The 25,811-nt window shown below is 40.8% G+C and overlaps 1 protein-coding gene across 27 annotated transcripts in view; it reads right to left on the bottom strand.

The window, feature by feature from the left end:
• The window catches only part of CLASP1 (cytoplasmic linker associated protein 1), a 309,768-nt gene that overhangs the window by 156,142 nt on the left and 127,815 nt on the right, over nt 1-25,811 (bottom strand). For all 27 annotated transcript variants that reach the window (XR_012421050.1, XR_012421051.1, XM_065525354.1 and 24 more), the window contains exons 7-8: nt 18,727-18,824; nt 3,454-3,521 (exon numbers count right to left, since the gene is read on the bottom strand). Coding sequence is in view for 25 of the 27 variants with exons in the window: in XM_065525354.1 (XP_065381426.1) it covers nt 3,454-3,521; nt 18,727-18,824 (166 nt within the window). In the remaining 2 variants the exon portion in view is untranslated. The remainder of the gene's footprint in view (nt 1-3,453; nt 3,522-18,726; nt 18,825-25,811) is intronic.

Genomic DNA, 25,811 nt, shown 5'->3' with positions numbered 1-25,811 from the left:
ACGGCAACTAGAAGGAGAAAGTATCTCAATTTTTAAAATATACTGATAACTTCACAAAAAACCTAACACCTATTTCTGACAAAAACTCAGGTAAGGGCATTTAACTTTCTTTCTTTAACTTTCATGTGCCCACCTGGGTCTCTCCCAAGCACACCTTCCTTTCTTTCCTGTTCTGAGCCTTTTTAAATAAACTTCTATTCCTGCTCTGGAAAAAAAAAAAAAAAAAAAAAAAGATAAGATAAACAGAAGTAAATAGAAAACTACCTCATTTTGATAAAGAACATCTACAAAAATCCTACAGCTAATACCATACTTAGCACCTAAGATAGGAACCAGACAAGGATGTCCTGTCTCACCACTCTTATTTTACATAGTACTGGAAGTTCTAGCCAGTGCAATAAGGCAAGAAAAAGAAATTAAAAGCACACGTATCTGAAAGAGATAAAACTGTTGCTATTTGCAGATCACAAGACTGTATATGTAGGAAACTCCACAGACGCTACAAAAACTCCTACAACTAATAAGTTCAAAAAGGTTGTAATATAAGCCATATAAGGTAAGAAATGGAGAAAGCAGAGGATGGATGGATCTAGAGAAAGCTGAACAGTCAAAGGTTTGAAGTTCAAAAGAGATCAAAGAATTACACTGGGAGTTGTGTTAAAAAAAAAAACACGAAGGAAGAGGAGGTTGGGGGGGAGAGAGAGAGAGGGAGAGGGAGACAGAAAGAGAAAAAGAGAGAGAGAGAGAGAAAGAAAAGAGAAGAAAAGAGTTGAAAAAGGAAAGGAGGGAGGGAAGGAAGGGAAAAGAAAAGAGAAAAAGAAGGAGGAGGAGAAAAGGAGGGAGAGAGAGAGAGAGAATTAGATAAAAGAGGGAGACAGGTTTTATTCCATCACTACTGCAGTTTCTCTACGCCATCTAAATGTGCAATGAAGGAAATCAGGTGGTTTGTTTTTTGACAGCAACTGAACAATTTATTGGTCTCTCAAAGTTACTGTAAAGAGATGAAAATCATTTAGGTTAGAAATTCTAAAATTTTACACATATGGCTATATATTAGTTTCCTTAAACATTTTGGCTCTAACAATTAAAACAGTAATACTATATATATATAAAGCAAAAAGCTGAAATTATCGACCTCCAAGAAATTTTGTTAAGGCTTCCTTACCATTTGCTATTTTTAACACAGATGTTTAAAAGAACTGTTTCCATTCTCAACCCTACACCTATGTGTGTGCATGAGCGCACACACACACACACACACACACACACACACACACAAAAGGGAATTTGGGGGCAATATTTATACCTAACCACATAGAAAATGCTGCTTGTGATACATCCAATGCCACACAGTTTTGGCATTCCTGAGGGTGAAATCATATTTGTCACATCACTGGATCCCATGGAGTGTATGTACACTCTTTTAGGCAAGATCCCCAATGTGGATGCAGTCTTTCTCCCCAATGCCAGCACTATAATGAGATTCTGTTTCACAGCCGTAATACTGGCTTATGAAGCACAAACTCACTTTCCTGCCACTGCTTTTACTTACTTGCCCAGCATGCTCTGTCCCAGTGCCAACAATTTTTAAACTGAGAAACCACACAAATACACCCACACAAAAGTAAAAGCATGTGTCCATCAACTAACTGCCTGTGAAGACCTGCCTGTGGACACCAAGCAACCCCACTCATCACGAGTGCACCACTCAGATGCCATTGGCTCTACCAATGATATGTTTTTTAAAGTACATATCAAAGTATGTACACTAAAGTACAGGGTAAAGTAGAGAAAATTACACCATAGTTATATACAAATTATACTGTTATAGGAAAATGAACTAATATAGCAAAAATGATTTTTGATGGTAATAGCTGAATTATGATATTCGTTTTCTATTATTTTTTACGATCTACGAAAAAGAGACAAGGAGGATTAACGGAAGCATTTTTAGATCACTTTAAGCATTTTATATAGGAAACATGTTGTTCAAAGAAAAAATCCTCTGGAATAATAATAGGTACACAGCAGAGCACAAGTCAAAAGCCTTGCATTCGGTTACCCGCTCTGCCCTATGTACCAACTTACTTTGAGGAAAAGCACTCAGACACTTCTTTACAATCTCAAGATATTCAAAATGTGAAGGCTTGTACTAGGAAGACAGGAGTAGTGATGAGGAGAATTACTGGGATTCGGGGTACAGTTTTAAAAGTAAATCCAACATGATTAATGAATTCGGTACTGGTTGTAATCTAATATACCTAAAAATTCTAAAATAGCCTAGCTATGATACAATGAGGTATCCAGAGTTAGAAAAGTTTTTCTCAGCAATTAACTTTTTGATATTCTTTCCTTCATACAGGAGTAATTCATTCCTGTCTTTTCCTCTCCTGGACTCACAAGAATTACCCACTAGTTCTCAAATATCATCACAAAGTATAGGGAAAGAAATACAGGAACCGGAAACAACAGGTTACGATTCACATCAAAATCATTACTTTATTTATTCAACAATACTTACTGCACACCTATCACAAGCCAGGGACTCTTCAAGGCATTGAACTCACGCTCATTGAGAAACAAATAAAGAACAATAAAGGGAATAAAGTAAAGGTCCTGCTCTCATGAGTAAACACATACTTTTCTAGTGATACACGCTAAGAAGAACCCTCCAACAGGGTGAGGCACAGAGCGTGCTATTCCCGTGGCCTTCAGTAATGCAGTGATACTGTATGAAGTGAGATCTTCATGGCATGAGGGAGGAGGGAGGAGGCCACAATGATACCCACAGGGCAAATACTTCAGGCAGAAAGAATTATAAGCACAGAGGTCCTGAAGCAGGAGATGCTCAAAATGTTCAAAATTAGCAAGGAGGTCAACGTGGCTAGAGCAAAGAGAACTTTCACAAAGAACAATTCAAATGACATCAGAATGGTGATGGGTGCCAGATCACTCAAGGCCCAGTGAGCCATGGTGAGTTGCTGAATTGCAGCCTGGGTGTGATGGGAAGCCTTTGGAGGTTTAGGAAGAAGATTCACATCACCTGACTTGTAGTCTGAAAGGATTACTCTGGTTGCTATATGAAAAACAGACTTTAGGTATGGGGAAACAGTAGAAGAAAAGATACTGTTTAGGAGGGAAACACAAGAGCCCAGGTAAAATACCATGACAGCTTGCGCTGGGAAGACAGTAGCAGTGATGATGAGAGTTCCTGGGATTCAGGATGCAATTTTAAAAGTAAAGCCAACAGGATTAGTTAAATTCAGTACAGGTTATGAAAGTCAGTGATGATTCACTCCACTGTTTCTGGCCTGGAAAACTGGGTGAATGGAGGTTAAGTTTTAAGAGTTAGAAACTCTTACTAAATTACCTAATTCAGCTGTTCACATATAACATAAATGATACAAATGTAAAACTGAAAAAGCAAAAGCAGAGAATGCTTTTTCTACTCACCATTTGCAGATTGTATCATGTTTCCAGATTTCTGGACTTCATCAAATTTTGTAAAAATTACATTCAATCTGTATGAAAGCAAAAATGTAAACAAACTATTAACCATCACTGCTCATAGCCAATTACATTAAAATGCTAATGTGAAGTTGATCCCCACCGCCCCCCAAAAATCAATGATACAGACCCACCTAAGAACGAAACACAGTGACTAAATCAATAACATTAACAATAGCCAACAATAACTGAGCACTTACTATGGGTAAAGAATGGGCCTAGAAGTCTATCTGAAAGAGCTCATTTAATCTCCTTAAGGTGACATACGTGTGGGGTGGAGATTCTAGCCCTGAGAGTAGTAATCCAGAGCCCCTGCTCTCAGACATTACTGACTACTCTACACAAAATGTATATATTATGAGAAGTGTGTGTTTCTCCTATTTCTCTCTTAGCGCAAACTATCAATTACTTAGGATGGAGCTTTTCAAAATGCACTAATAGTACATTACAAAGGCTTGTGCTTCCTGCTGTGATTCATGCTCAATCCAAAAATGCTAGAAATAATTTCTCTAGAAACAAATGCTGTGACTGGATAATCTTCAGCTTAAAAAAAATCTGTATTACATTTATTTTCTATTAATGGATCATTTCACCTTGGCATTTAAATTAAAGCAAAATTCCTTAACCAGTCTAAATACTCCATCCTAGTGACACCAAAAATGAAAGAAAAAGGTGGGAGAATGCAATCATACTTAATAGAAAAAGTTAAAAAAGAGGCTTTCTTGAGCCCAGCGTGGTGGCTCACACCTGTAATCCCAGCACTTTGGGAGGTTGAAGCAGGTGGATTGCCTGAGGTCAGGAGTTCGAGACCAGCCTGGCCAACATAGTAAAACCCCATCTCTACTAAAAATACAAAAAATCAGCTGCATGTGGTGGTGGGTGCCTGTAATCCCAGCTACTAGGGAGGCTTAGGCAGGAGAATCGCTTGAACCCAGGAGGTGGAGCTTGCAGTGAGCCGAGACTGCGCCACTGCACTCCAGCCTGGGCAACAAGAGCAAAACTGTATCTCAAAAAAAAAAAAGAAAGAAAAAGAAAAAAGAGGTTTTCTCAAGCACAGCACAGGTATATTGGAGTAAGTGTTGAGATTCCAAAGTAATGTATCTATGCCTTCAATTTTAGGGACATTTTAGTGCTTTTTAGCACACCATCCTATCCTGCCAGCTCTCATCATTTCAAACATGTTTGTCTTTTCTTCTCAAGCGAATGGAAGCTCCTCAGGGGTATAGATGTGAGCTATGCTCTCTTGGTATTTGTATCAAGCACTACGTATGCCATGCAGATGCTCGCTCAGGAGTTACATCTCTATGTTAGACAGCTGAAACCTAACTCCTCACTCTGGAAAACTGTGGGTATTCACACAAGCTCTGGTGTTTGTTCATTCATTTGTTCATTCACTCAAAACTAGAGTGCCCACTATGAGCCCAACACCGAGCTAGTGAGTTCTTACCCTCTGGAGCTCATGCTCTAAGTAACAGAGAGGCCAAAATTACACATCAGCAAATGAAGGGGATGAACCAGCCTGATGCACTGCCTCTCCCCATTCCATAGGTGACACCAACAATCTTTTCAAGCCATCTTTCCACCAAGCCCAGATGTTCCCTCAGAATCCTTCTCAAAACTATTCCAGGCAGACGCTACCCATTAGTTAAAACTGGCACTGAATAAAACTCCAACTGCCATCTCAGGACCAGAAATGAGTAAAACTATAACTCACTTTCAACTCCAGCAGTTACTAAAGAACTGGAAAGATGCCTTACATGATTGTGTTTCTTATGATGTTTCCATTATCTTCCCTTTTTTAAAGTAACAAAGATCTTCAACGGCTTGACAAACTCATAAATAACATCATGACACAGGTTGCCAGGGCATGCCCTCACTAAAGCACTACTTGATTGTGTCACAACCACAGCCTCTGATGTGAGCATGCCTGCAAGTTTGTAAGTTGGAGCCAAGGTATACCTCTAGTCTGGTTGTTCCTGAAATTACTGGAAGAGGGCAAGTATTTCTCCCATTCCTGGGAGAGTATCCAGCATTCTAAATGGTAATTGTGTACGGAGTCTGTGGATTCGTTCTCAGTGGTAAGGCATGCTCACTGCGGTCACATTACCCACGACCTGGCAGGCCTGAACAACTAGGTATGAGAACACTATAAACATAACTATTATTGGTATGTGCACCTTAATTCAGAATTCCCTCTGCTTTCACACTCCTGTCTCACTAGCTCCCTCATTCTCTGCTCATTAATGCTGCTACAACAGCTCCTATCAAGGTTACCACCTAAAGAGACAGTCTAACACCAACAAAGCATTCCTTAGGAATGAAAGGACTGGTTTTGTTTGCTAGCTCTGAGCACAAAAATATAAAATGTCTCTCTTGGGAACTACTGATTCACACAAATCTAAAGGGATGAGTTTTATATATTCAAAGACATTGAATACATAACTAATGATTACCCTCTGAAGCCACCAAATTGTTTTATTTTAAATCTCTGGATTTCCATTTAAAATAAATTTCTTTACTGGTTTGACAAATAACTACCATCTTCCCCTACTTTTTCTGAATTTAAATTTCCATATTAAACTCTTCAATCCAATTGGAATTTATTTTACTATAAGATTTAGTTCAAATTAGTTCCTTCCTAGAAAATTTTATATATACATTTTAAATAATTTCCTGGAAGCAAATACTTAAACACAGCAATCTCAGTCAATAAGCTGCATCCATATACTTAGAGCTTCTAGCATGAAAAAGAGAAATCGACATAAACACATACTTAGAAATCCAAACTTGGAGGACAGACGAGATTTTGAAGAGAAAGAAAAAGTTTTCAAAAAAATGTCATTAGTGCTTCCAAAGAGATAAGAGAAAATATTGTGATCATAAAACAGGAGAGGAGCCCTTTAAAATGGCAGAGTATGGACCCTCGAAAATCTGCTTCAAAGAACCAAAGAAAACATTGGCAAAAACTGTCCAAATCAACTTACCATCATGGTAAGAGAAAACAAGCAGCCTGGCAGCCACTAGAAAGAGCTGAAGCTCCCAAGTCTGGAGCTCCCTAAAAGTCCCCATTCCCAAAGAACTATCATTCCACCTACCTGGCACATCCCTGCGAGCCCAATTGTAGGGCTTGTCTTTATCTGACCTGACTTAGAGCTTGTTCAATGTTAGAGGCCTTTTCCCTGAGGTGATGATCAAAACTAACCAGTGACAACTGTTCAATATGGTGGACACCTGAGACAGAAATAACAACTGGAGCAAAGAAACTGACCAAAAATGGGGGGTGGGGGGGGTGGGAAAAGAGGGCGAGGGCTAGAAATTGAGATGTCCACAGCAAACTCCGAATATACTGACATACTCCTGGGAATCTGGGAGGTATATGTGCAAGGCTATGCAAATGCACAGGCCCAGGAAAGACCCCTGAAGGCTCTAACATCCCCCACTGGCTGACTTTGACACTCTGAACAAGCAGGAAGTAAAAAGGAAGACAGAGGTGTAAAACACCTCTCACAGCACTGAAAGCATGCCCCCAAAACACAGAGCCAGTCACTAGAGTCTGGGAGACTTACTGGTTCAACACGCTTAAGGAAACCTCTGTGCAATCGCTAAGCTAACTAACCAGAGAATTCAGTGGCCACATAAAATAAAGAACAAAGACTTTAAGGAATTCATTTAGGAAAGTCACTAGACCAAAATAAGCAACAAAAACAATAAACAGTAACAACAAAAACTCTGGGGAGGGGAAAGAATATGATTTCCTGAGTTGCCACAATATATTATTTAAAGTGTCCAGAGTCAACAAGAAATTGTGAGACAAAGAAACAAGAAAATATGGCCCATATAAAGGAAATAAAATTCAGTCAACAAAAACTATTTGTAAGGAAACCTATACATTGGCTTAACTCAATGAAGACTTCAAGTCAATTAATATAAATATGCTGAAAGATCTAAAGAAAACTATTTCTGAATAATTAAAGTGCAAAAACAATGTCTCACCAAATAGAGAATAACAACAAAGAGAAAGAATATATTTAAAAGAACCATATAGAAATTCTGGAGACGAAATGTACAATAACTGAAATTAAAAATTCACTAGGAGGAGTTCAACAACAGATCTGAGCTGGGACAAGAAGTAATCAACAAATCTGAAGATGAGTCAACTGTTATTATATCCTATCTAAGTAACAGAAACAAAAAAAAAAAATGAACAGAGCCCAAGAGATCATCTTACAAAACCAATGTACCAACACAGTCACATAATAGAGGTCCCAGGAAAAGAGAAAAAAGACAAGGCCATATGGTACTTTTCAAAGACTTTTTGGGTCCGATTCTTCGCCCTAGTTGTTATTGTTGCCTCAGGCAACTACCACGTTGAAAAATTATCAAAAAAGATATGAAGAATAATGGCTAAAAACTTCACAAATTTGATATAAAACAATCTATATATTTAACAACCAACTCCAAACAGGATAAACTTAAAGAGATCCAAATCTAGACACAATAACCAAACTGTCACAAGAGAAGACAAAGAGAAAATCTTTAAAGCAACAATGGAGAACCCACTCGTTGTGCACAAGGGATCCTCAAAAAGGTCAATACCTGATTTCTCATGAGAAACCATGAAAGCCAGAGTGGAGCAGCGTGAGAATAGATAATATATTCAAAGTTCTGAAATTAAAAAGACAATCAACCAATAATTCTATATGTAACAAAACTATCCACCAAAAACAAAGGAGAACTTAAGATATTACCAGATAAACAAAAAGCAACAGTCCTTCGGGTTGAAATGAAAGGACACTGTACAACAGCTCAAATTCACATGAAGAAATAAAGAAAATAAGTAAAAATATAGTTATACCTATGTAGTCATAGGTAAATACAAAATATAGTATAAAGGTACTTTTTGTTCTTAACTCTTTTCTTGTTCTACATAACTTAAAAAGAAACTGCATAAAGCAATAAGTATAGAACTATATGCATTGGTGGGCTTATAATGTATAAAGATATAACTTACATGACAACAGCAAAAAAGAAGAAAACAGCTAAGTAGGAGTAAAGCTTTTTAACACTGAAATTAAATAGTATCAATTTTAATTAGGCTGTTTAAGATGTCAATTGTAAGCCCCAGAGCAACCGCAAATAAGCCCCTCCAAAAAAGTAAAATAAACAGTAAGAGAGTTATAGTATTACACTAGAAAATATCTATTTAACACAAAATAAGGCAGTAACAGAGGAACAAAGAAACAAATCATGACATATAGAACATAAATAGCACACCTGCAGACATAAATTCTACCTTACCAGTACTACATTAAATATAAATGGATTAAACACTCCAATGAAAAGTTTTTAAAAGTCAGACTGCATAAACAAATAAGACTCGGAATAGGAACAGCTCCAGCCTCCAGCTCCCAGCAGGAGCGACACAGAAGATGGTGATTTCTGCACTTTCAACCAAGGTACGGGTTTATCTCACTAGAGTCTTGTCTGGTCCCCCCTTCCAGCCAGAGCTGAAGCAGGGCGAGGCATCGCCTTACCTGGGAAGGGCAAGGGGGAAGGGAATTCCTTTTCCTAGCCATGGGAAATTGAGACACACAACACCTGGAAAATCAGGTCACTCTCACCCTAATACTGCGCTTTAAGAAGGGTCTTAGCAAATGGAACACCAGGAGATTATATCCCACACCTGGCCCAGAGGGTCCCAGGACCATGGAGCCTCCCTCATTGCTAGCGCAGCAGCCTGAGATCTAACTGCAAGGCAGCAACCAGGCTGAGGGAGGGGCGCCCGCCATTGCTGAGACTTAAGTAGGTAAACAAAGCCTCCGGGAAGCTCGAACTCACCCACCGCAGCTCAAGGAGGCCTGCCTGTCTCTGTAGACTCCACCTCTGGGGACAGCGCATAGCAAAAAACAAAAATGCAGCAGAAACCTCTGCAGATATTAATGACCCTGTCTGACAGCTTTGAAGAGTGCAGTGGATCTCCCAGCACGGAGGCTGAGATCTGAGAACGGACAGACTGCCTGCTCAAGTGGGTCCCTGACCCCTGAGTAGCCTAACTGGGGGACATCCCCCACTAGGTGCAGACCAACACCTCACACCTCACATGGTGGGGTACACCCCTGAGACGAAGATTCCAGAGCAAGAATCAGACAGCAGCACTCGCTGTTCAGCAATATTCTATCTTCTGCAGCCTTCGCAGCTGATACCCAGGCAAACAGGGTCTGGAGTGGACCTCAAGCAATCTCCAACAGACCAACAGCTGAGGGTCCTGACTGTTAGAAGGAAAACTAACAAACAGAAAGGAACCCACACCAAAACCCCATCAGTACATCACCAGCATGAAAGACCAAAGGCAGATAAAATGACAAAGATGGGGAAAAAGCAGGGCAGAAAAGCTGGAAATTCAAAAAATTCAAAAAATCAAAGCACATGTCCCCCTCCAAAGGAACACAGCTCATTGCCAGCAACGGATCAAAGCTGGATGGAGAATGACTTTGACGAGCTGAGAGAAGGCTTTAGTCGATCAAACTTCTCAAAGCTAAAGGAGGAACTACGCACCCAGCGCAAAGAAACTAAAAATCTTGAAAAAAGAATGGAAGAATGGATAACTAGAATAATCAATACAGAGAAGGCCATAAACGAACTGACAGAGATAAAAACCATGACACGAGAAAGATGTGACAAATGCACAAGCTTCAGTAACTGACTCGAACAACTGGAAGAAAGAGTATCAATGACTGAAGATCAAATGAATGAAATGAAGTGAGAAGAGAAGTCTAGAGAAAAAAAAGGAAAAAGAAATGAACAAAGCCTCCAAGAAATATGGGATTATGTGAAAAGACCAAATCTACGTCTGATTGGTGTGCCTGAAAGTGAGGGGGGAAATGGAACCAAGTTGGAAAACACTCTTCAGGATATCATTCAGGAGAACTTCCCCAACCTAGTAAGGAAGGCCAACATTCAAATTCAGGAAATACAAAGAACGCCACAAAGATACTCCTCGAGAAGAGCAACTCCAAGACACATAATTGTCAGATTCACCTAAGTTGAAATGAAGGAAAAAATGTTAAGGGCAGCCAGAGAGAAAGGTCGGGTTACCCACAACGGGAAGCCCATCAGACTAACAGCAGATCTCTCGGCAGAAACTCTACAAGCCAGAAGAGAGTGGGGGCCAATATTCAACATTCTTAAAGAAAATAATTTTAAACCCAGAATTTCATATCCAGCCAAACTAAGTTTCATCAGTGAAGGAGAAATAAAATCCTTTACAGATAAGCAAATGCTTAGAGATTTTGTCACCACCAGGCCTGCCCTACAAGAGATCCTGAAGGAAGCACTAAACATGGAAAGGAACAACCGGTACCATCCACTGCAAAAACATGCCAAAATGTAAAGACCATCGATGCTAGGAAGAAACTGCATCAACTATTGAGCAAAATAACCAGCTAATATCACAATGACAGGATCAAGTTCACACATAACAATATTAACCTTAAATGTAAATGGACTAAATGCTCCAATTAAAAGACACAGACTGGCAAATTGGATAAAGAGTCAAGACCCATCAGTCTGCTGTATTCAGGAGACCCATCTCACATGCAGAGACACACATAGGCTCAAAATAAAGGGATGGAGGAAGATCTACCAAGGAAATGGAGAATAAAAAAAAAAGTAGGGGTTGCAATCCTAGTCTCTGATAAAACAGACTTTAAACCATCAAAGATCAAAAGAGACAAAGAAGGCCATTACATAATGGTAAACGGATCAATTCAACAGGAAGAGCTAACTATCCTAAATATATATGCGCCCAATACAGGAGCACCCAGATTCATAAAGCAAGTCCTTAGAGACTTACAAAGAGACTTAGACTCCCATACAATAATAATGGGAGACTTGAACACCCCACTGTCAACGTTAGACAGATAAACGAGACAGAAAGTTAACAAGGATATCCAGGAATTGAACTCAACTCTGCACCAAGTAGACCTAATAGACATCTACAGAACTCTCTACCCCAACTCAACAGAATATACATTCTTCTCAGCACCACATTGCACTTATTCCAAAATTGACCACATAGTTGGAAGTAAAGCACTCCTCAGCAAATGTAAAAGAACAGAAATTATAACAAACAGTCTCTCAGACCACAGTGCAATCAAACTAGAACTCAGGACTAAGAAAATCAATCAAAACCACTCAACTACATGGAAACTGAACAACCTGCTCCTGAATGACTACTGGGTACATAACAAAATGAAGGCAGAAATAAAGATGTTCTTTGAAACCAATGAGAACAAAGATACAACATACCAGAATCTCTGGGACACATTTAAAGCAGTGTGTAGAGGGAAATTTATAGCACTAAATGCCCACAAGAGAAAGCTGGAAAGATCTAAAATTGACACCCTAACATCACAATGAAAAGAACTAGAGAAGCAAGAGCAAACACATTCAAAAGCTAGCAGAAGGCAAGAAATAAACTAAGATCAGAGCAGAACTGAAGGAGATAGAGACACAAAAAACCCTCCAAAAAATCAATGAATCCAGGAGCTGGTTTTTTGAAAAGATCAACAAAATTGATAGACCCCTAGCAAGATTAATAAAGAAAAGAGAGAAGGATCAAATAGACGCAATAAAAAATGATAAAGGGGATATCACCACTGACCCCACAGAAATACAAACTACCATCAGAGGATACTATAAACACCTCTACGCAAATAAACTAGAAAACCTAGAAGAAATGGTTAATTTCCTGGACACTTACACTCTCCCAAGACTAAACCAGGAAGAAGCAGAATCCCTGAATAGACCAATAGCAGGCTCTGAAATTGAGGCAGTAATAGCCTACCAACCAAAAAAAGTCTAGGACCAGACGGATTCAAAGCCGAATTCTACCGGAGGTGCAAGGAGGAGCTGGTACCATTCCTTCTGAAACTATTTCAATCAACAGAAAAAGAGGGAATCCTCCCTAACTCATTTTATGAGGCCAACATCATCCTGATACCAAAGCCTGGCAGAGACACAACAAAAAAAAGAGAATTTTAGACCAATATCCCTGATGAACATCAATGCAAAAATCCTCAATAAAATACTGGCAAACCGAATCCAGCAGCACATCAAAAAGCTTATCCATCATGATCAAGTGGGCTTCATCCCTGGGATGCAAGGCTGGTTCAACATACACAAATCAATAAACGTAATCCAGCATATAAACAGAACCAAAGACAAAAACCACATGATTATCTCAATAGATGCAGAAAATGCCTTTGACAAAATTCAACAGCCCTTCATGCTAAAAACTCTCAATAAATTCGGTATTGATGGACCGTATCAGGATACAAAATCAACATGCAGAAATCACGAGCATTCTTATACACCAATAACAGACAAACAGAGAGCCAAATCATGAATGAACTCCCATTCACAATAGCTTCAAACACAATAAAATACCTAGGAATCCAACTTACAAGGGATGTAAAGGACCTCTTCAAGGAGAGCTACAAACCACTGCTCAGTGAAATAAAAGGACACAAACAAATGGAAGAACATACCATGCTCATGGATAGGAAGAATCAATATTGTAAAAATGGCCATACTGCGCAAGGTAATTTATAGATTCAATGCCATCCCCATTAAGCTACCAATGACTTTCTTCATAGAATTGGAAAACTGCTTTAAAGTTCATATGGAACCAAAAAAGAGCACATATTGCCAAGACAATCCTAAGCCAAAAGAACAAAGCTGGAGGCATCACGCTACCTGACTTCAAACTATACTACAAAGCTACAGTAACCAAAACAGCATGGTACTGGTACCAAAACAGAGATATAGACCAATGGAACAGAACAGAGCCCTCAGAAATAATACCACACATCTACAGCCATCTGATCTTTGACAAACCTGACAAAAACAAGAAATGGGGAAAAGATTCCCTATTTAATCAATGGTGCTGGGAAAACTGGCTAGCCATAAGTAGAAAGCTGAAACTGGATCCTTTCCTTACTCCTTATATGAAAATTAATTCAAGATGGATTAGAGACTTAAATGTTAGACCTAAAACCATAAAAACCCTAGAAGAAAACCTAGCTAATACCATTCAGGACATAGGCATGGGCAAGGACTTCATGTCTAAAACACCAAAAGCAACAGCAACAAAAGCCAGAATTGACAAATGGGATCTAATTAAACTAAAGAGCTTCTGCACAGCAAAAGAAACTACCATCAGAGTGAACAGGCAACCTACAGAATGGGAGAAAATTTTTGCAATCTACTCATCTGACAAAGGGCTAAATCCAGAACCTACAAAGAACTCAAACAAATTTACATGAAAAAAACAAACAACCCCATCAAAAAGTGGGCAAAGGATATGAACAGACACTTCTCAAAAGAAGACATTCATACAGCCAACAGACACATGAAAAAATGCTCATCATCACTGGCCATCAGAGAAATGCAAATCAAAATCACAATGAGATACCATCTCACACCAGTTAGAATAGCAATCATTAAAAAATCAGGAAACAACAGGTGCTGGAGAGGATGTGGAGAAAAAGGAACACTTTTACACTGTTGGTGGGACTGTAAACTAGTTCAACCATTGTGGAAAACGATGTGGCAATTCCTCAAGGATCTAGAACTAGAAATACCATTTGACCCAGCGATCCCATTACTGGGTATATACCCAAAGGATTATAAATCATGCTGCTATAAAGACACATGCACACGTATGTTTATCGCAGCACTATTCACAATAGCAAAGACTTGGAATCAACGCAAATGTCCATCAGTGACATGCTGGGTTAAGAAAATGTGGCACATATACACCATGGAATACTATGCAGCCATAAAAAAGAATGAGTTCATGTCCTTTGTAGGGACATGGATGCAGCTGGAAACCATCATTCTCAGCAAACTATCGCAAGAACAGAAAATCAAACACCACATGTTCTCACTCATAGGTGGGAATTGAACAATGAGATCACTTGGACACAAGAAGGGGAACATCACACACCGAGGCCTATTGTGGGGAGGGGGGAGGGGGGAGGGATAGTATTAGGAGATATACCTAATGTAAATAATTGTTGTTACAATAGTAACAGTTATGAACATATATGCATCTAAGAACAGAGCCCAAAATACAGGAAGCAAAAAGTGACAACTGAAGAGAGAAATAGATAATTCACCCGTATTAACTGGAAACTTCAATATGTACATTCCTTAATGGATTTTAAAAACCAGAAAGAGGCTCAACAAGAAAATAAAAGACTTCAATAACACTATAATCCAACTAGAACAAACATCTATAAGATATTCAAACAAACAGTATCAGAATACAGATTCTTCTTTTTTTGAGACAGGGTCTCTCTCTGTCACCCAAGCTGGAGTGCAATGGCACGATCTCAGCTTACTGCAACCTCAACCTCCCAAGCTGGAGAGATTCTCCTGCCTCAGCGTCTCATGTAGCTAGCTAGGACCACAGGCACATGCTACCACACCCAACTAATTTTTTTATTTTTTTGTAGAAATGGGGTCTCACATTGCCAAGGCTGGTCTTGAACTCCTGGGCTCAAGCAATCCTGTCTCAGCCTCCCAAAGGGATGGCATCACACGCATGAGCCACTGGGCCTGGCTTACAGATTCTTTCCCAGCATACATGGAACATTATCCAGGAGTCCACATGCCAGGCCACAAAAATAAGCCTCAATAAATTTCAAGCCGGGCATGGTGGATTATACCTGTAAACCCAGTACTTGGGGAGTCTGAGGCAGGGAGATTACATGAGGGCAGAAGATCGAGACCATCTTGGGAAATGTGGCAAAACCTCATCTCTACTAAAATTAGAAAAATTAGCTAGGTGTAGTGGTGTACATCTGTAAGTCCAGCTACTTGGGAGTCTGAGGCACGAGAATCGCTTCAACCCAGGAGGCAGAGGTTGCCGTGAGCTAAGATTGTACCACTCCACTCCAGCCTGGACAAGAGAGTGAGACTCTGTCTCAAAAAAAATGTTTTTAATTTCAAGAAAAGAATTTCAAATGACTGAAACCATACAAATTATTTTTTCTAACTACAATAGGATAAAATCAGAAATTAATAACAAAAAGAAATGAGAAATCAAAAAATGTAGAAATCAAATAAACACTCCAAAGTAACAACTCAAAAATGAAAACAAAAAGGAATTAGAAAATCTTTGAGATATATGAAAACATTAACATATCAAAACTTATGGAATACAGCTAAAGCAGTACTTAGAAATTCACAGGTGTAAATGTCCACATTAAAACAAGATCTCAAATCAATAACCATCTTAAAAAACTGGAAAAAGACAAGTACATCAAACCAATCAAAAGTAAAGATTAGAGTGAAATAAGCAAAATATATACAACAGGAAAAAGAGAAAAATCAATGAAATCAGAAGTTAGTTCTTTGAAAAGACAAAAATTGACAAATCTTAACCAGACTGACCAGAGGGGCAAAGGCTCAAATTAATCAAATAAAAACCTTGAAAGGGAAGGCATCACTGCTGAGCATGTACAAATAAAAAGGATTACAGGGGAATTCTATGAACAATTATATGCCAACAATTAAATAACCAAGATAAAATGACTAAATTCCTACAGAGACCCAAGCTACCAAAACTGCTTCAAAAAGAAACAGAAAATCTGAATAGACCCCTAACAAGTAGAGAAATTGAATCAGTGACCTCTAACAAGTAAAGAGATTGAATCAGTGACTCAAAAAAAATCAGCCTGAGACCAGCCTAGACAACATGGCAAAACCCCATCTGCACAAAAAATACAGAAATTACCCGCACATGGTGGCATGCACCTCTAGTCCCAGCTACTTGGGGGGCCGAGGTGGAACAATTATTTGAGCCCAGGAAGTTAAGGCTGCAGTGAGCAACGATCGTGCCACTGCACTCCAGTCTGGGTACCAGAGTGAGGTCCCGCCTCAAAAAATAATAATAACAAATAAAAATAATTTTTAAAATTAAATAAATGGACAAATGAACAAATGAATGAATGAATGAACCAAGAAAGAAAAGGCCTGGTCTCCAAGAAACAGCAGATGCACCTGCCGAGAAAGGTGAAGCAAAGACCCAGTATGACAAAGAGATGTCAGGATGATGGGTTTCCAAGAGGCAGTGAAGGCAGCCAGTCCAGGTGGAAACAGGCTTTAGGGACCAACTGGCAGAGAGGTTACAGGTATCCAGCATAAACCACACTGTGCTGTGCAGTTTGACACAGTGAGCCACTCTTATCCCACTTGTTGGGAATGGTGGGGGCCCTCCCCAAACCCACATTTCTAGACACTAGCCTGGGGCCAGGCCTGTAAGCAGGCCTTTCTAAGGACAGCAGTCTCAGGCTGGCTGCATGAACTCTTTCCTGTACTCTCACCTCTCTAGATCTCGGTTCTACCATGTCGTTTCTCCCTGATTTGCTAGTTTGCTGTGGTTACTTTCCAAACATACAGAGGAAGCCTCCTGTTAAGATGGAAACTGTGTAAAATGGTGGATTCACGGTCTGGGGTCACATCACGTTACACAGCATGGCGTGAGGCCAGCCCTGCAGCAGGGCAGGGTTTCACTCTCAAGACCTGTTTCCTGAACAACCATGGTGACTTCGTCATTTAACAGTCCCTTCCCTTGATATCATGCCTTCCCTGATCATCTGTGCCCTCCAATTTTCCCTGAGAGATTGTTCAGTATTGCTGCTGAGTTCTTTTTCCTCCTCTGTTCTCACCGTATATTCAAAGACCAGAAGGCTGAGGTTCACAAAACAAAGGAATTTAAAAAAAAAAAAGGCCGGGCGTGGTGGCTCAAGCCTGTAATCCCAGCACTTTGGGAGGCCGAGACGGGCGGATCACGAGGTCAGGAGATCGAGACCGTCCTGGATAACACGGTGAAACCCCGTCTCTACTAAAAAATACAAAAAAAACTAGCCGGGCGTGGTGGCGGCGCCTGTAGTCCCAGCTACTCGGGAGGCTGAGGCAGGAGAATGGCGTGAACCCGGGAGGCGGAGCTTGCAGTCAGCCAAGATCATGCCACTGCACTCCAGCCTGGGCGGCAGAGCGAGACTCTGTCTCCAAAAAAAAAAAAAAAAAAAAACTATTCTCACAGATTATCTTTTGTAAAGAACATGAAAAGTAGTTTTATTCCCATCTAATCATCCTGTGCACAGATGGTGAGAGCAATTCCAGATCAGGCATGACTCTCAACCACAAGGAAACATAGTCCACTTGTTTGCCCGTGGAGCCGCCACTTGAGGGTCTGGGGCCCACTGCTGTCATATTTGCCTTAGAGACATCAAGACAGTTAACTCCTGTATATTTCAGTATTCCATACCATTTCTAGATGCCCAGTACGCCATCAACTATTTTGTGAAACAGGGCAGAGAAAATTAAAGGCAAGTCCGAAGAACAGGATTTTGAACTTGGTTCTGACTCTTAGTAGCTGTGTAATCTCTCAAAAGTCACTTCATGTCTCTAGGCCTCTGGGGTTTGCATAGACAAAATGACAGGCTCAGATAAGCTGCCCTGTGAGTCCACTCCAGTTCTGTCTGGAATTTTAACACTACTTTCCCCCTTAAAGGAATGACCCAGGGTAAAAGTTTGGAATTAATTTGGTGTTAAGTTTCTCCATCACAGTTAAAATTATACATATCTGATCATTACACTATTTTAAAAATTTGGACTATAACAAAGTCACATTTCTGGACTCCAGTTGTCTTGGGTCTGATGAGATGCTGATCCCTTTGCATGGAATTATACACATTGAGAATGACATGAAAACAGAAAGTTACATTTAAAACATGATTTCTAAAATTATAACTTATGAATTTTTATCCAAACACATCCTGGAATGGCTTCATTCATTCAAATGTATTCTAGGCACCTACTATACTAAGTGCTGTCTGTACAGATATAGATACAGAATCTTAGATATAGAACCATAAAACTGTAAGAGTGCTGAATTTTTCAATACCAATTGCTTTTAAAATCAGTATGTGGCATGGGACCTGGCCAGTCTGGGTGAGAAAGTCTCATTTCTGAGGAAGTGGAATGGGAGGGGACCCCTGATGTATGATCTGGACAAAATCTCCAACTACCCTCTAACCGTATATTCTTTGAATAAAATAACCACAACAGAAAAAGTACTGCAAATCAAGATATTAACTGGAAAAGAATGGGGGGTAGAGCAGAAGAAAGCAAAAAATCTGCACTCACCGGGACTGTGGCAATCCTTTTTTACTGAGATCTGCCCTCACACGTTCTCCTACATGTCTGTAAATTTCCACTAAGCTGTTTATTGCTGCATCTCGAACCTAGATATAAAAGAAGAGATCTTACAGCTGCTCTGTGTCATCCCCCAGCAAGTCCTGCTGGGATACAACAGGCCATATACCACCCCAATTTATCACCATTTTACCAGTGGAACTGTGAATACAATCCTTATATACATTTGTCTAGAGAAAGCCATGTTTGACAGTTTTCACTTTGCTGATACAATGTCAAAGGGTAGTAAAACTGTGGGACCCCCATCCCTATATACACAGTAAAGTCCATATCCTTAGTTCTTTGCATTCTTTGAGATAATTTCAGAAAACTGGAATTTTCAGACCATCTTTCCAAATTAAGAAACAACACTAAAAATAAATAAATTATACTAAAAATAAAATACCATGTGAAACACTCTGGGTTTAAGTCAACTAAACAAATACTTAATGAGCAACAAAAATGGAGAGTACAGGCTATATGAAGTTCCATACTCAAGAAGCCCCTAGTCCTAAGAAGGAGATTTTTAAAAAGTCCTAAAATTCTACATTCATTACAGGGCATGATGCAATAGACATTATTCAAGAGCATAAAGAGCTTGCGGTTTAAAGAAGGGAGCAAACACATTAGGGGATGTCAAGGGATGCCATATGAGGAAAAACCACTGCAAAGTGCTTGGAACAGCAGGATTTCACCAGGTCCAGATGGAATGAGCGGATTCCGAATAAGACACAGCCTGTGCAAAGGCACGAAAGCAGACATGTACGGCACATGCTTCAGGAAGAGGAAGTACACCAGTCTGGCCAGACCAGATCCAAACTAAGAAAGCAGCATGAAATACGAAATTAGGTGTGAGAGACAGGGTAGATTTTTTCTTTTTAACCTGGGAAAATTTGAATACAGACTGTATATTACACATCACTGTATCAATGTTAAATTTCCAGGGTGAGAAAAATGACAAGTTTATATCAGAAAATATCCTTGTTATTAAATGATACACACTGATATGTGTAGGGTTTAAAATATCGTTATAGGCTGGGCGCGGTGGCTTACGCCTATAATCCCAGCACTTTGGGAGGCCGAAGCAGGCAGATCACGAGGTCAGGAGTTCGAGACCAGCCTGGTCAACATGGTGAAACCTCGTCTCTACTATCAATACAAAAAAATTAGTCGGGCACGACGGCGCATGCACCTGTTATCCCAGCTACTCAGGAGGCTGCGGCAGGAGAACCCAGGAGGCGGAGTTTGCAGTAGGCCAAGATCGTGCCACTGCACTCCAGCCTGGGCATCAGAGTGAGACTCTGTCTCAGAAAAAAAAAAAAAAAAAAAAAACTAAAAAAAAAAAATAATTATATCTGCATGTTACTTTCAAATGGTTCAAGAAAAAAGTGTGTGTCTGTATATGTATGTATGTGTATACACACAGATACAGAACAAATGTGACAAATGTTAACTGGTAAATACACTCAATTTCTCTGTACGTTAAAAAAAACTGCAAATAAAAAGGTAGGAAGAAAAACATTTTTAAAATATAAAATGGAACCAAGGCCAGGTGGTACTGGGGGAGGCTGTGCTTAATTCAGTAAGCAAAGATGGGAGTACAACATCAAGGTAGTGCAGAATGGAGAGAAAAGAAGTAGGAATACAAACAAAAATTTACAGTTTGAAACACTGAAGGTAGCCCTCTGATTTAGCAGTGTTACATGACAGGTAACTTTACTCATAATTTTTATCTCTTCCAGCGGAAAAAGGCAAATCTTAGGCTACATTATCTTGTCCCCCAAAACCTCATGCTATGGACTGAACTGTGTGCTCCCAAAATTCAAATGATGAAGCCCTAACTCTCTAACATATTTCAAGATAAGGCCTATAAGGATGCAATTAAGGGCCGAGCACAGAGGCTCACACATGTAATCCCAGTGCTTGGGGAGGTCAACGTGGGAGGACAGCTTGAGCCCAGGGGTGTGGGACCAGCCTGGGCAACAAAGTGAGCGCCCAACTCTACAAAAAAATTTTTTCTGAATTAGTTGGGCCAGTTGGTACTCACCTACAGTCCCACCTGCTTGGGGGGCCTGAGGTAGGTGCATCACTCAAGCTCAGGAGTTGGAGGCTGCAGTGAGCTATAATCCTACCACCGCACTCTAGCCTCAGAGACAAAGCAAGACTCAGGCTTTTTTTTTTTTTTTTAAAAAAGAAGGTAACCGGGTATGGTGGCTCATGCCTATAATCCCAGCACTTTGGAAGGCCCAGGCAGGCGAGTTCAAGTTGAGGAGTTCGAGTTCAGGCGAGTTTGAGGTCAGGAGTTCAAGACTGGCCTGGCAAACATGGTGAAACCCAGTCTCTACTAAAGTATACAAAAATTAGCTGGGCGTGGTGGCACACATCTGTAATCCCGGCTACTTGGGAGGCTGAGGTAGGAGGATCACTTAAACCTGGGAGGCAGAGGTTGCAATGAGCTGAGATCACACCACTGCACTCCAGCCTGGGTGACAGAGTGAGACCTCGTCTCAAAAAACAAAAGAAAAAAAGGAGGCAATTAAGGTTAAATGAGGTCATGATGGCAGGACCCTAAAATTAGAGGATTAGTGTCCTCATAAGAGAAGCCAGAGAGCTGTGTAGGCACATAGAACAGGTCATATAAGCACATAGTGAGATGGCAGCCATCTACAAGCCAGGAAGAGAGCCCCAACCAGAACTTAGCCTCCAAAACTGTAAGAAAACTAATTTCTGTTGTTTAACTCACTCAGTCTACAGCTTTTTGTTATGGCAGCCAGAGCTGACAAACACAGATTATCAGTTTATTTTGGGGGGGAAAAAAAAAGTAATTTCTAATGTTAGGAAACATTTTTACATTGAAAAATGCAGTCGGGTACAGTGGCTCATGCCTGTAATCCCAGCACTTTGGGTGGCCGAGGCAGGCAGATCACTTGAGGTCAGGAGTTGGAGACCAGCCTGGCCAACATGGTGAAACTCCGTCTCTACCAAAAATATAAAAAGAAAAAATCAGCCAGGCATGGTGGTGTCTGTCTGTTTGTCCCAGCTACTTGTGAGGCTGAGGCACAAGAAACGCTTGAACCCAGGAGGTGGAGATTGCAGTGAGCCAAGATCACACCACTTCACTCCAGCCTGGGTGACAGAGCAAGATGCTGTCTCAAAAAAAACAAAAAAAGAAAAATGCACATATTACAGAAGTAGTCAATGCTACTATAACTTGAATATTATTATTAAAGTATATCACCACTGCTTATTTTCTAGGGATAACACATCTGCTCAGAGCAAATCTCAATGGGTGATCTCTTTAAAGAACAATCAATACCCAGTCAGCTACTTAGAAAGTCTGGGCCATAAACGTTTAAGAGATTTACTGGAAAAATTACTAGCTTTAGAGTGAATTATTAATAAGTAGACTTAAGGACCTACTTGGCCATTTAGGGAGCTGTGTAACCTTAGACAAAACACTAGAACTCCTTTGGTCTCAATTTCTTCCTTTGTAAATTGAGGATTGCTCTGAGGACTGGAAGAAATAACAGTTTCATTCAACAAATATTTGAAGGCCTACTAGGTGAAAATGAACTGAAACGCCTACACAGGCCAGGCAGTGACACGAGGAGTGAATGACTGCAGCAGGCTGAGTGCAGGGTGACGAATGGCACTGGCAGGAAACCCTGGAGGCAGGGACAGAAGAGGGATAAGGTGCAGAGGTTCAGGCGGACGGGCCAGCACCACCCGGCCACAGAGGAATGGAAGCACAGCTGTACCAGACCTTCTATTCTTTCAAGACAAGTTAAAAATATAAATCTCCCAAATATAAAATCATTTGAATTCAAAATATAAAATTAAAACACTCTGCAGGCACAAGCATACACACACCCACACATCTACAGGCTGAAACCAGCTTTACGCCAGCAGTTTGTGGCCTATAGTTTGTACCTATAAAGCAATGAACACAATGGCTAGTGTTATCTACATCTTTTAAACCAATATCTTTATCCTTTAAAATAATTGTTCCTTAGACCTAGAAAGTTACAGGGTCAGATAGCATTTAGGGGTCTAAACTATTCTTTACTGAAGAACTGCAGATGAACAGATATTCTTCGGTACTGCAAAGTAGGACACTCTAATAGAGAAGAGGTTTAAATGAAAGCCATTCAGCCGAGACTGAAGGACAATGCAGCTATTCGCTTCTACACAGGCTCTCACTGGTCTCGCACTGCCTCTCCCTGCTGAGCCCTCAGGCACACCCCAGAAAGGCACCGCAACGTGTCAGGCCATGAAGACCGCAAAAAGACAAGAGCCCCATACAGGCAGCACGCTCTGCCAGGTCTCATACGCGTGCTTTACAGAATCTAAGGTCTCCAACGTCCGACCATGTTGTTCCTTCCTTCCTCATAGTCACTGCACAGAGGAGGGCGTAGAGGCTGGCAAGGTTGGTCACCTGCCCAAGGCCCACAGAGCAGGAATGGCAGGCTGGGGTCCAAAATCCTACCTCTCTGGGGCAAGCCAACATTCTTACCAGCACACTGCACCTTAATGCAGATGCCAAAATAAGGGCTTCCTGCAAAGGAAAAAACTCAAAGGAAGGCTTCCGCCCTAGGGTGCGGGACAGGGAAGCAGTCTATAAACTGATGAGACCCTAAACCCACCCTGTCCTCCTAGAACCCAGCACAGCCCCACAGCCAGTGCCTTGGAGCATGGGTACCCCAGCACCCCACACAGCTGGGCCCAAGAGCTCAGCCCGGCTCCCAGGCTACAACTGTGGCGGGCCACATGGGAGCTCTGGCAAGCCGGCAGCAGAGGTGCTCCTCCGTCCTCCTGAGCTCTGTCTAGCTGGAGAGAGCACGGAATGAGCAATGGTCATCATATGTTTCAAGATGTTTTAGGCTTTGAAAACGTGACCTAACTCAACAAGAGGGCCAGCAGTCAGCATGGGGAGGCCCACTGGATGCCACCCTCTGCCAGCCTGCCTGCAAAAAGGGAGGTGAGGTGCTGTGAAGATGAAATCAAAAGCTTTCAGGCAGAACTCAGGCTTTTCTTATCTAGTCAAGGGAATTCCTAGTGTCAGGATGCCTTGGACCACCAGCTACCTCTGTTACAGCCACTGCCCTGTCCTCATCAACAAGCACAGACTTTGTACTGAAATCCACACCTCCGGGAAGAAAAGCTTCTCTCAGCTCAGGAGGGACAGCCTTAGTGTATGGCCGTCACATAATTCTAATCCCTTCCCAGCAGCTGGGTCACACAGGAGCATGGAACGCAACTCTCCAACAATGAAACATGATGGGAGTCTGTAGGAAAGCTTCTGGAAAACATTTCTCTGCTCTTGGAAAAAGACATTCAGGGAAAAGTGAACACCAGCTGGGTGTTTGACGATAGGAGAGAACTGCTGATTCTTGGGGCACACGAGGTGACAATGTTATTTAAGGTTATGTTTTTGAAGGAAAAAAAAAGTCTATCTTTTAAAATATTTAAGAATTAAACAAATGTGGTCTAAGATTTGCTTCAAAATAATCCAACTTTTGCTTCAAAATAATGGGATGCAGGAGGGAAAAAAGGCAAAACTGAACTGGCCTTGTCAAATGAGCTGATGGCACATGGGGACGCTTTATGGCACTATCACTACTTATGTGTATGTTTGAACCTTTCAATATGAAAGTTGAAAACAGAAGAGGAGCTCAGGAAGCGCCTCCCCTCTGCCAGGCCAACTGTGCATGCGTACGGCAGCTGTACCTGTGCTGTGCCTGTGCTAAGAGCTCCAGGGGGCAACACACACAGCCTGAGATGCCTGAGACTCCGGCTCCGAGCTACTGGCAGATCCCGGAAACTTCCTATGTCAGGACCCGTCATCATGCAGAATGACACATTTCCCCACTGCTCTAATGATTCTCAGTTGGGCTTTCAGTCACTTGTAACCAAAAGCATCCTAGCCCACACACACTGTGCACCTGTGGCCCCCTCTGAAAGGCTTCCCTGCTCTGAGTCACTGCACTCAGACCACTAAGAAACGAACACTTGCCGAGTTAATTTTAACCACCAAATCCAGTCTCTGTTAGCCACTGCCCAAAGAGCTGAGAGGATTCTCCACACACTGGCTGTATGGAAATGAAGAGCTGGAGGCTGACCACTAGATCAGGCGCCTGAGGGCAGAGACAACGCTGATACAACAGTGTCCCCTCTGGTCTGAGACTTGGCAAATAAAGGAAAGTTATTCAAATAATTATGGGGCATTGGGAACTGCAAAGAGGAACAAGTTATAATCCTAAATCTAGAGGATGAGAAACTAGTAGGAAAGATTAATGAAAAAATTAAAATAAAGGCAACAGCAAAAGCACATGCAAGCTACACAAGAACCCCAGAAGCAGGAATAATTAACTTGGTTAGTATCGGGGAGGTGGATGGCAGAACTTCCTGGCAGAAGAGAGATATGGATTGACTGTATGTCTGTGTATGAGCGTGTCTATGTGTGCAAATATATGTGCGGACAAACCATTCCTAAGGCACATGTGAATATATGGATTATTTTCAGAGTCTCAGTTTGGAATACTCTAGCCGTAAATCCTGTCTACTACAGAATACTGAAAGCTGCCCATAGAGTAACAATCTCATTTTACGGATGAGGTGGGGGAAATGAAAAAACAAAACAAATAATAAGAATTTTCTCAAAAGCAGACACACAGGCCTAGAACTCAACCCACAAAACCACTATAGGTTCCAAACTCCTGGCCAAAGCCTAGGGCTTCCTGGCACAAAAAGTATAACTGCCATTAAAGACACTAGGCAAGAAGTGTTAACTTGAATTTTTGACCTAAACAAGTCTCATATTTTCTATCTTATTTTTAAAAACTATCTCTTTGTTTCTTCATAAATTATTTTTTAAAATTATACAATCTATTTGTGATTTATACAGCAGTAAGATGTGATCCATTTAAATGTACTACTTTTGTTTTTCAGTTGTATTATTACTATTACCCACAATCAGTCAGGAGCACCTGATTTGTGGTAGTGAAACTAGTGTCTGGTATGTGGCAGTATGTGCACGG

Source organism: Macaca fascicularis, chromosome 12 (assembly GCF_037993035.2).
Source record: "Macaca fascicularis isolate 582-1 chromosome 12, T2T-MFA8v1.1".
Classification (NCBI taxonomy): Eukaryota; Metazoa; Chordata; class Mammalia; order Primates; family Cercopithecidae; genus Macaca; species Macaca fascicularis.
This window is presented reverse-complemented; position numbering and strand designations above follow the sequence as displayed.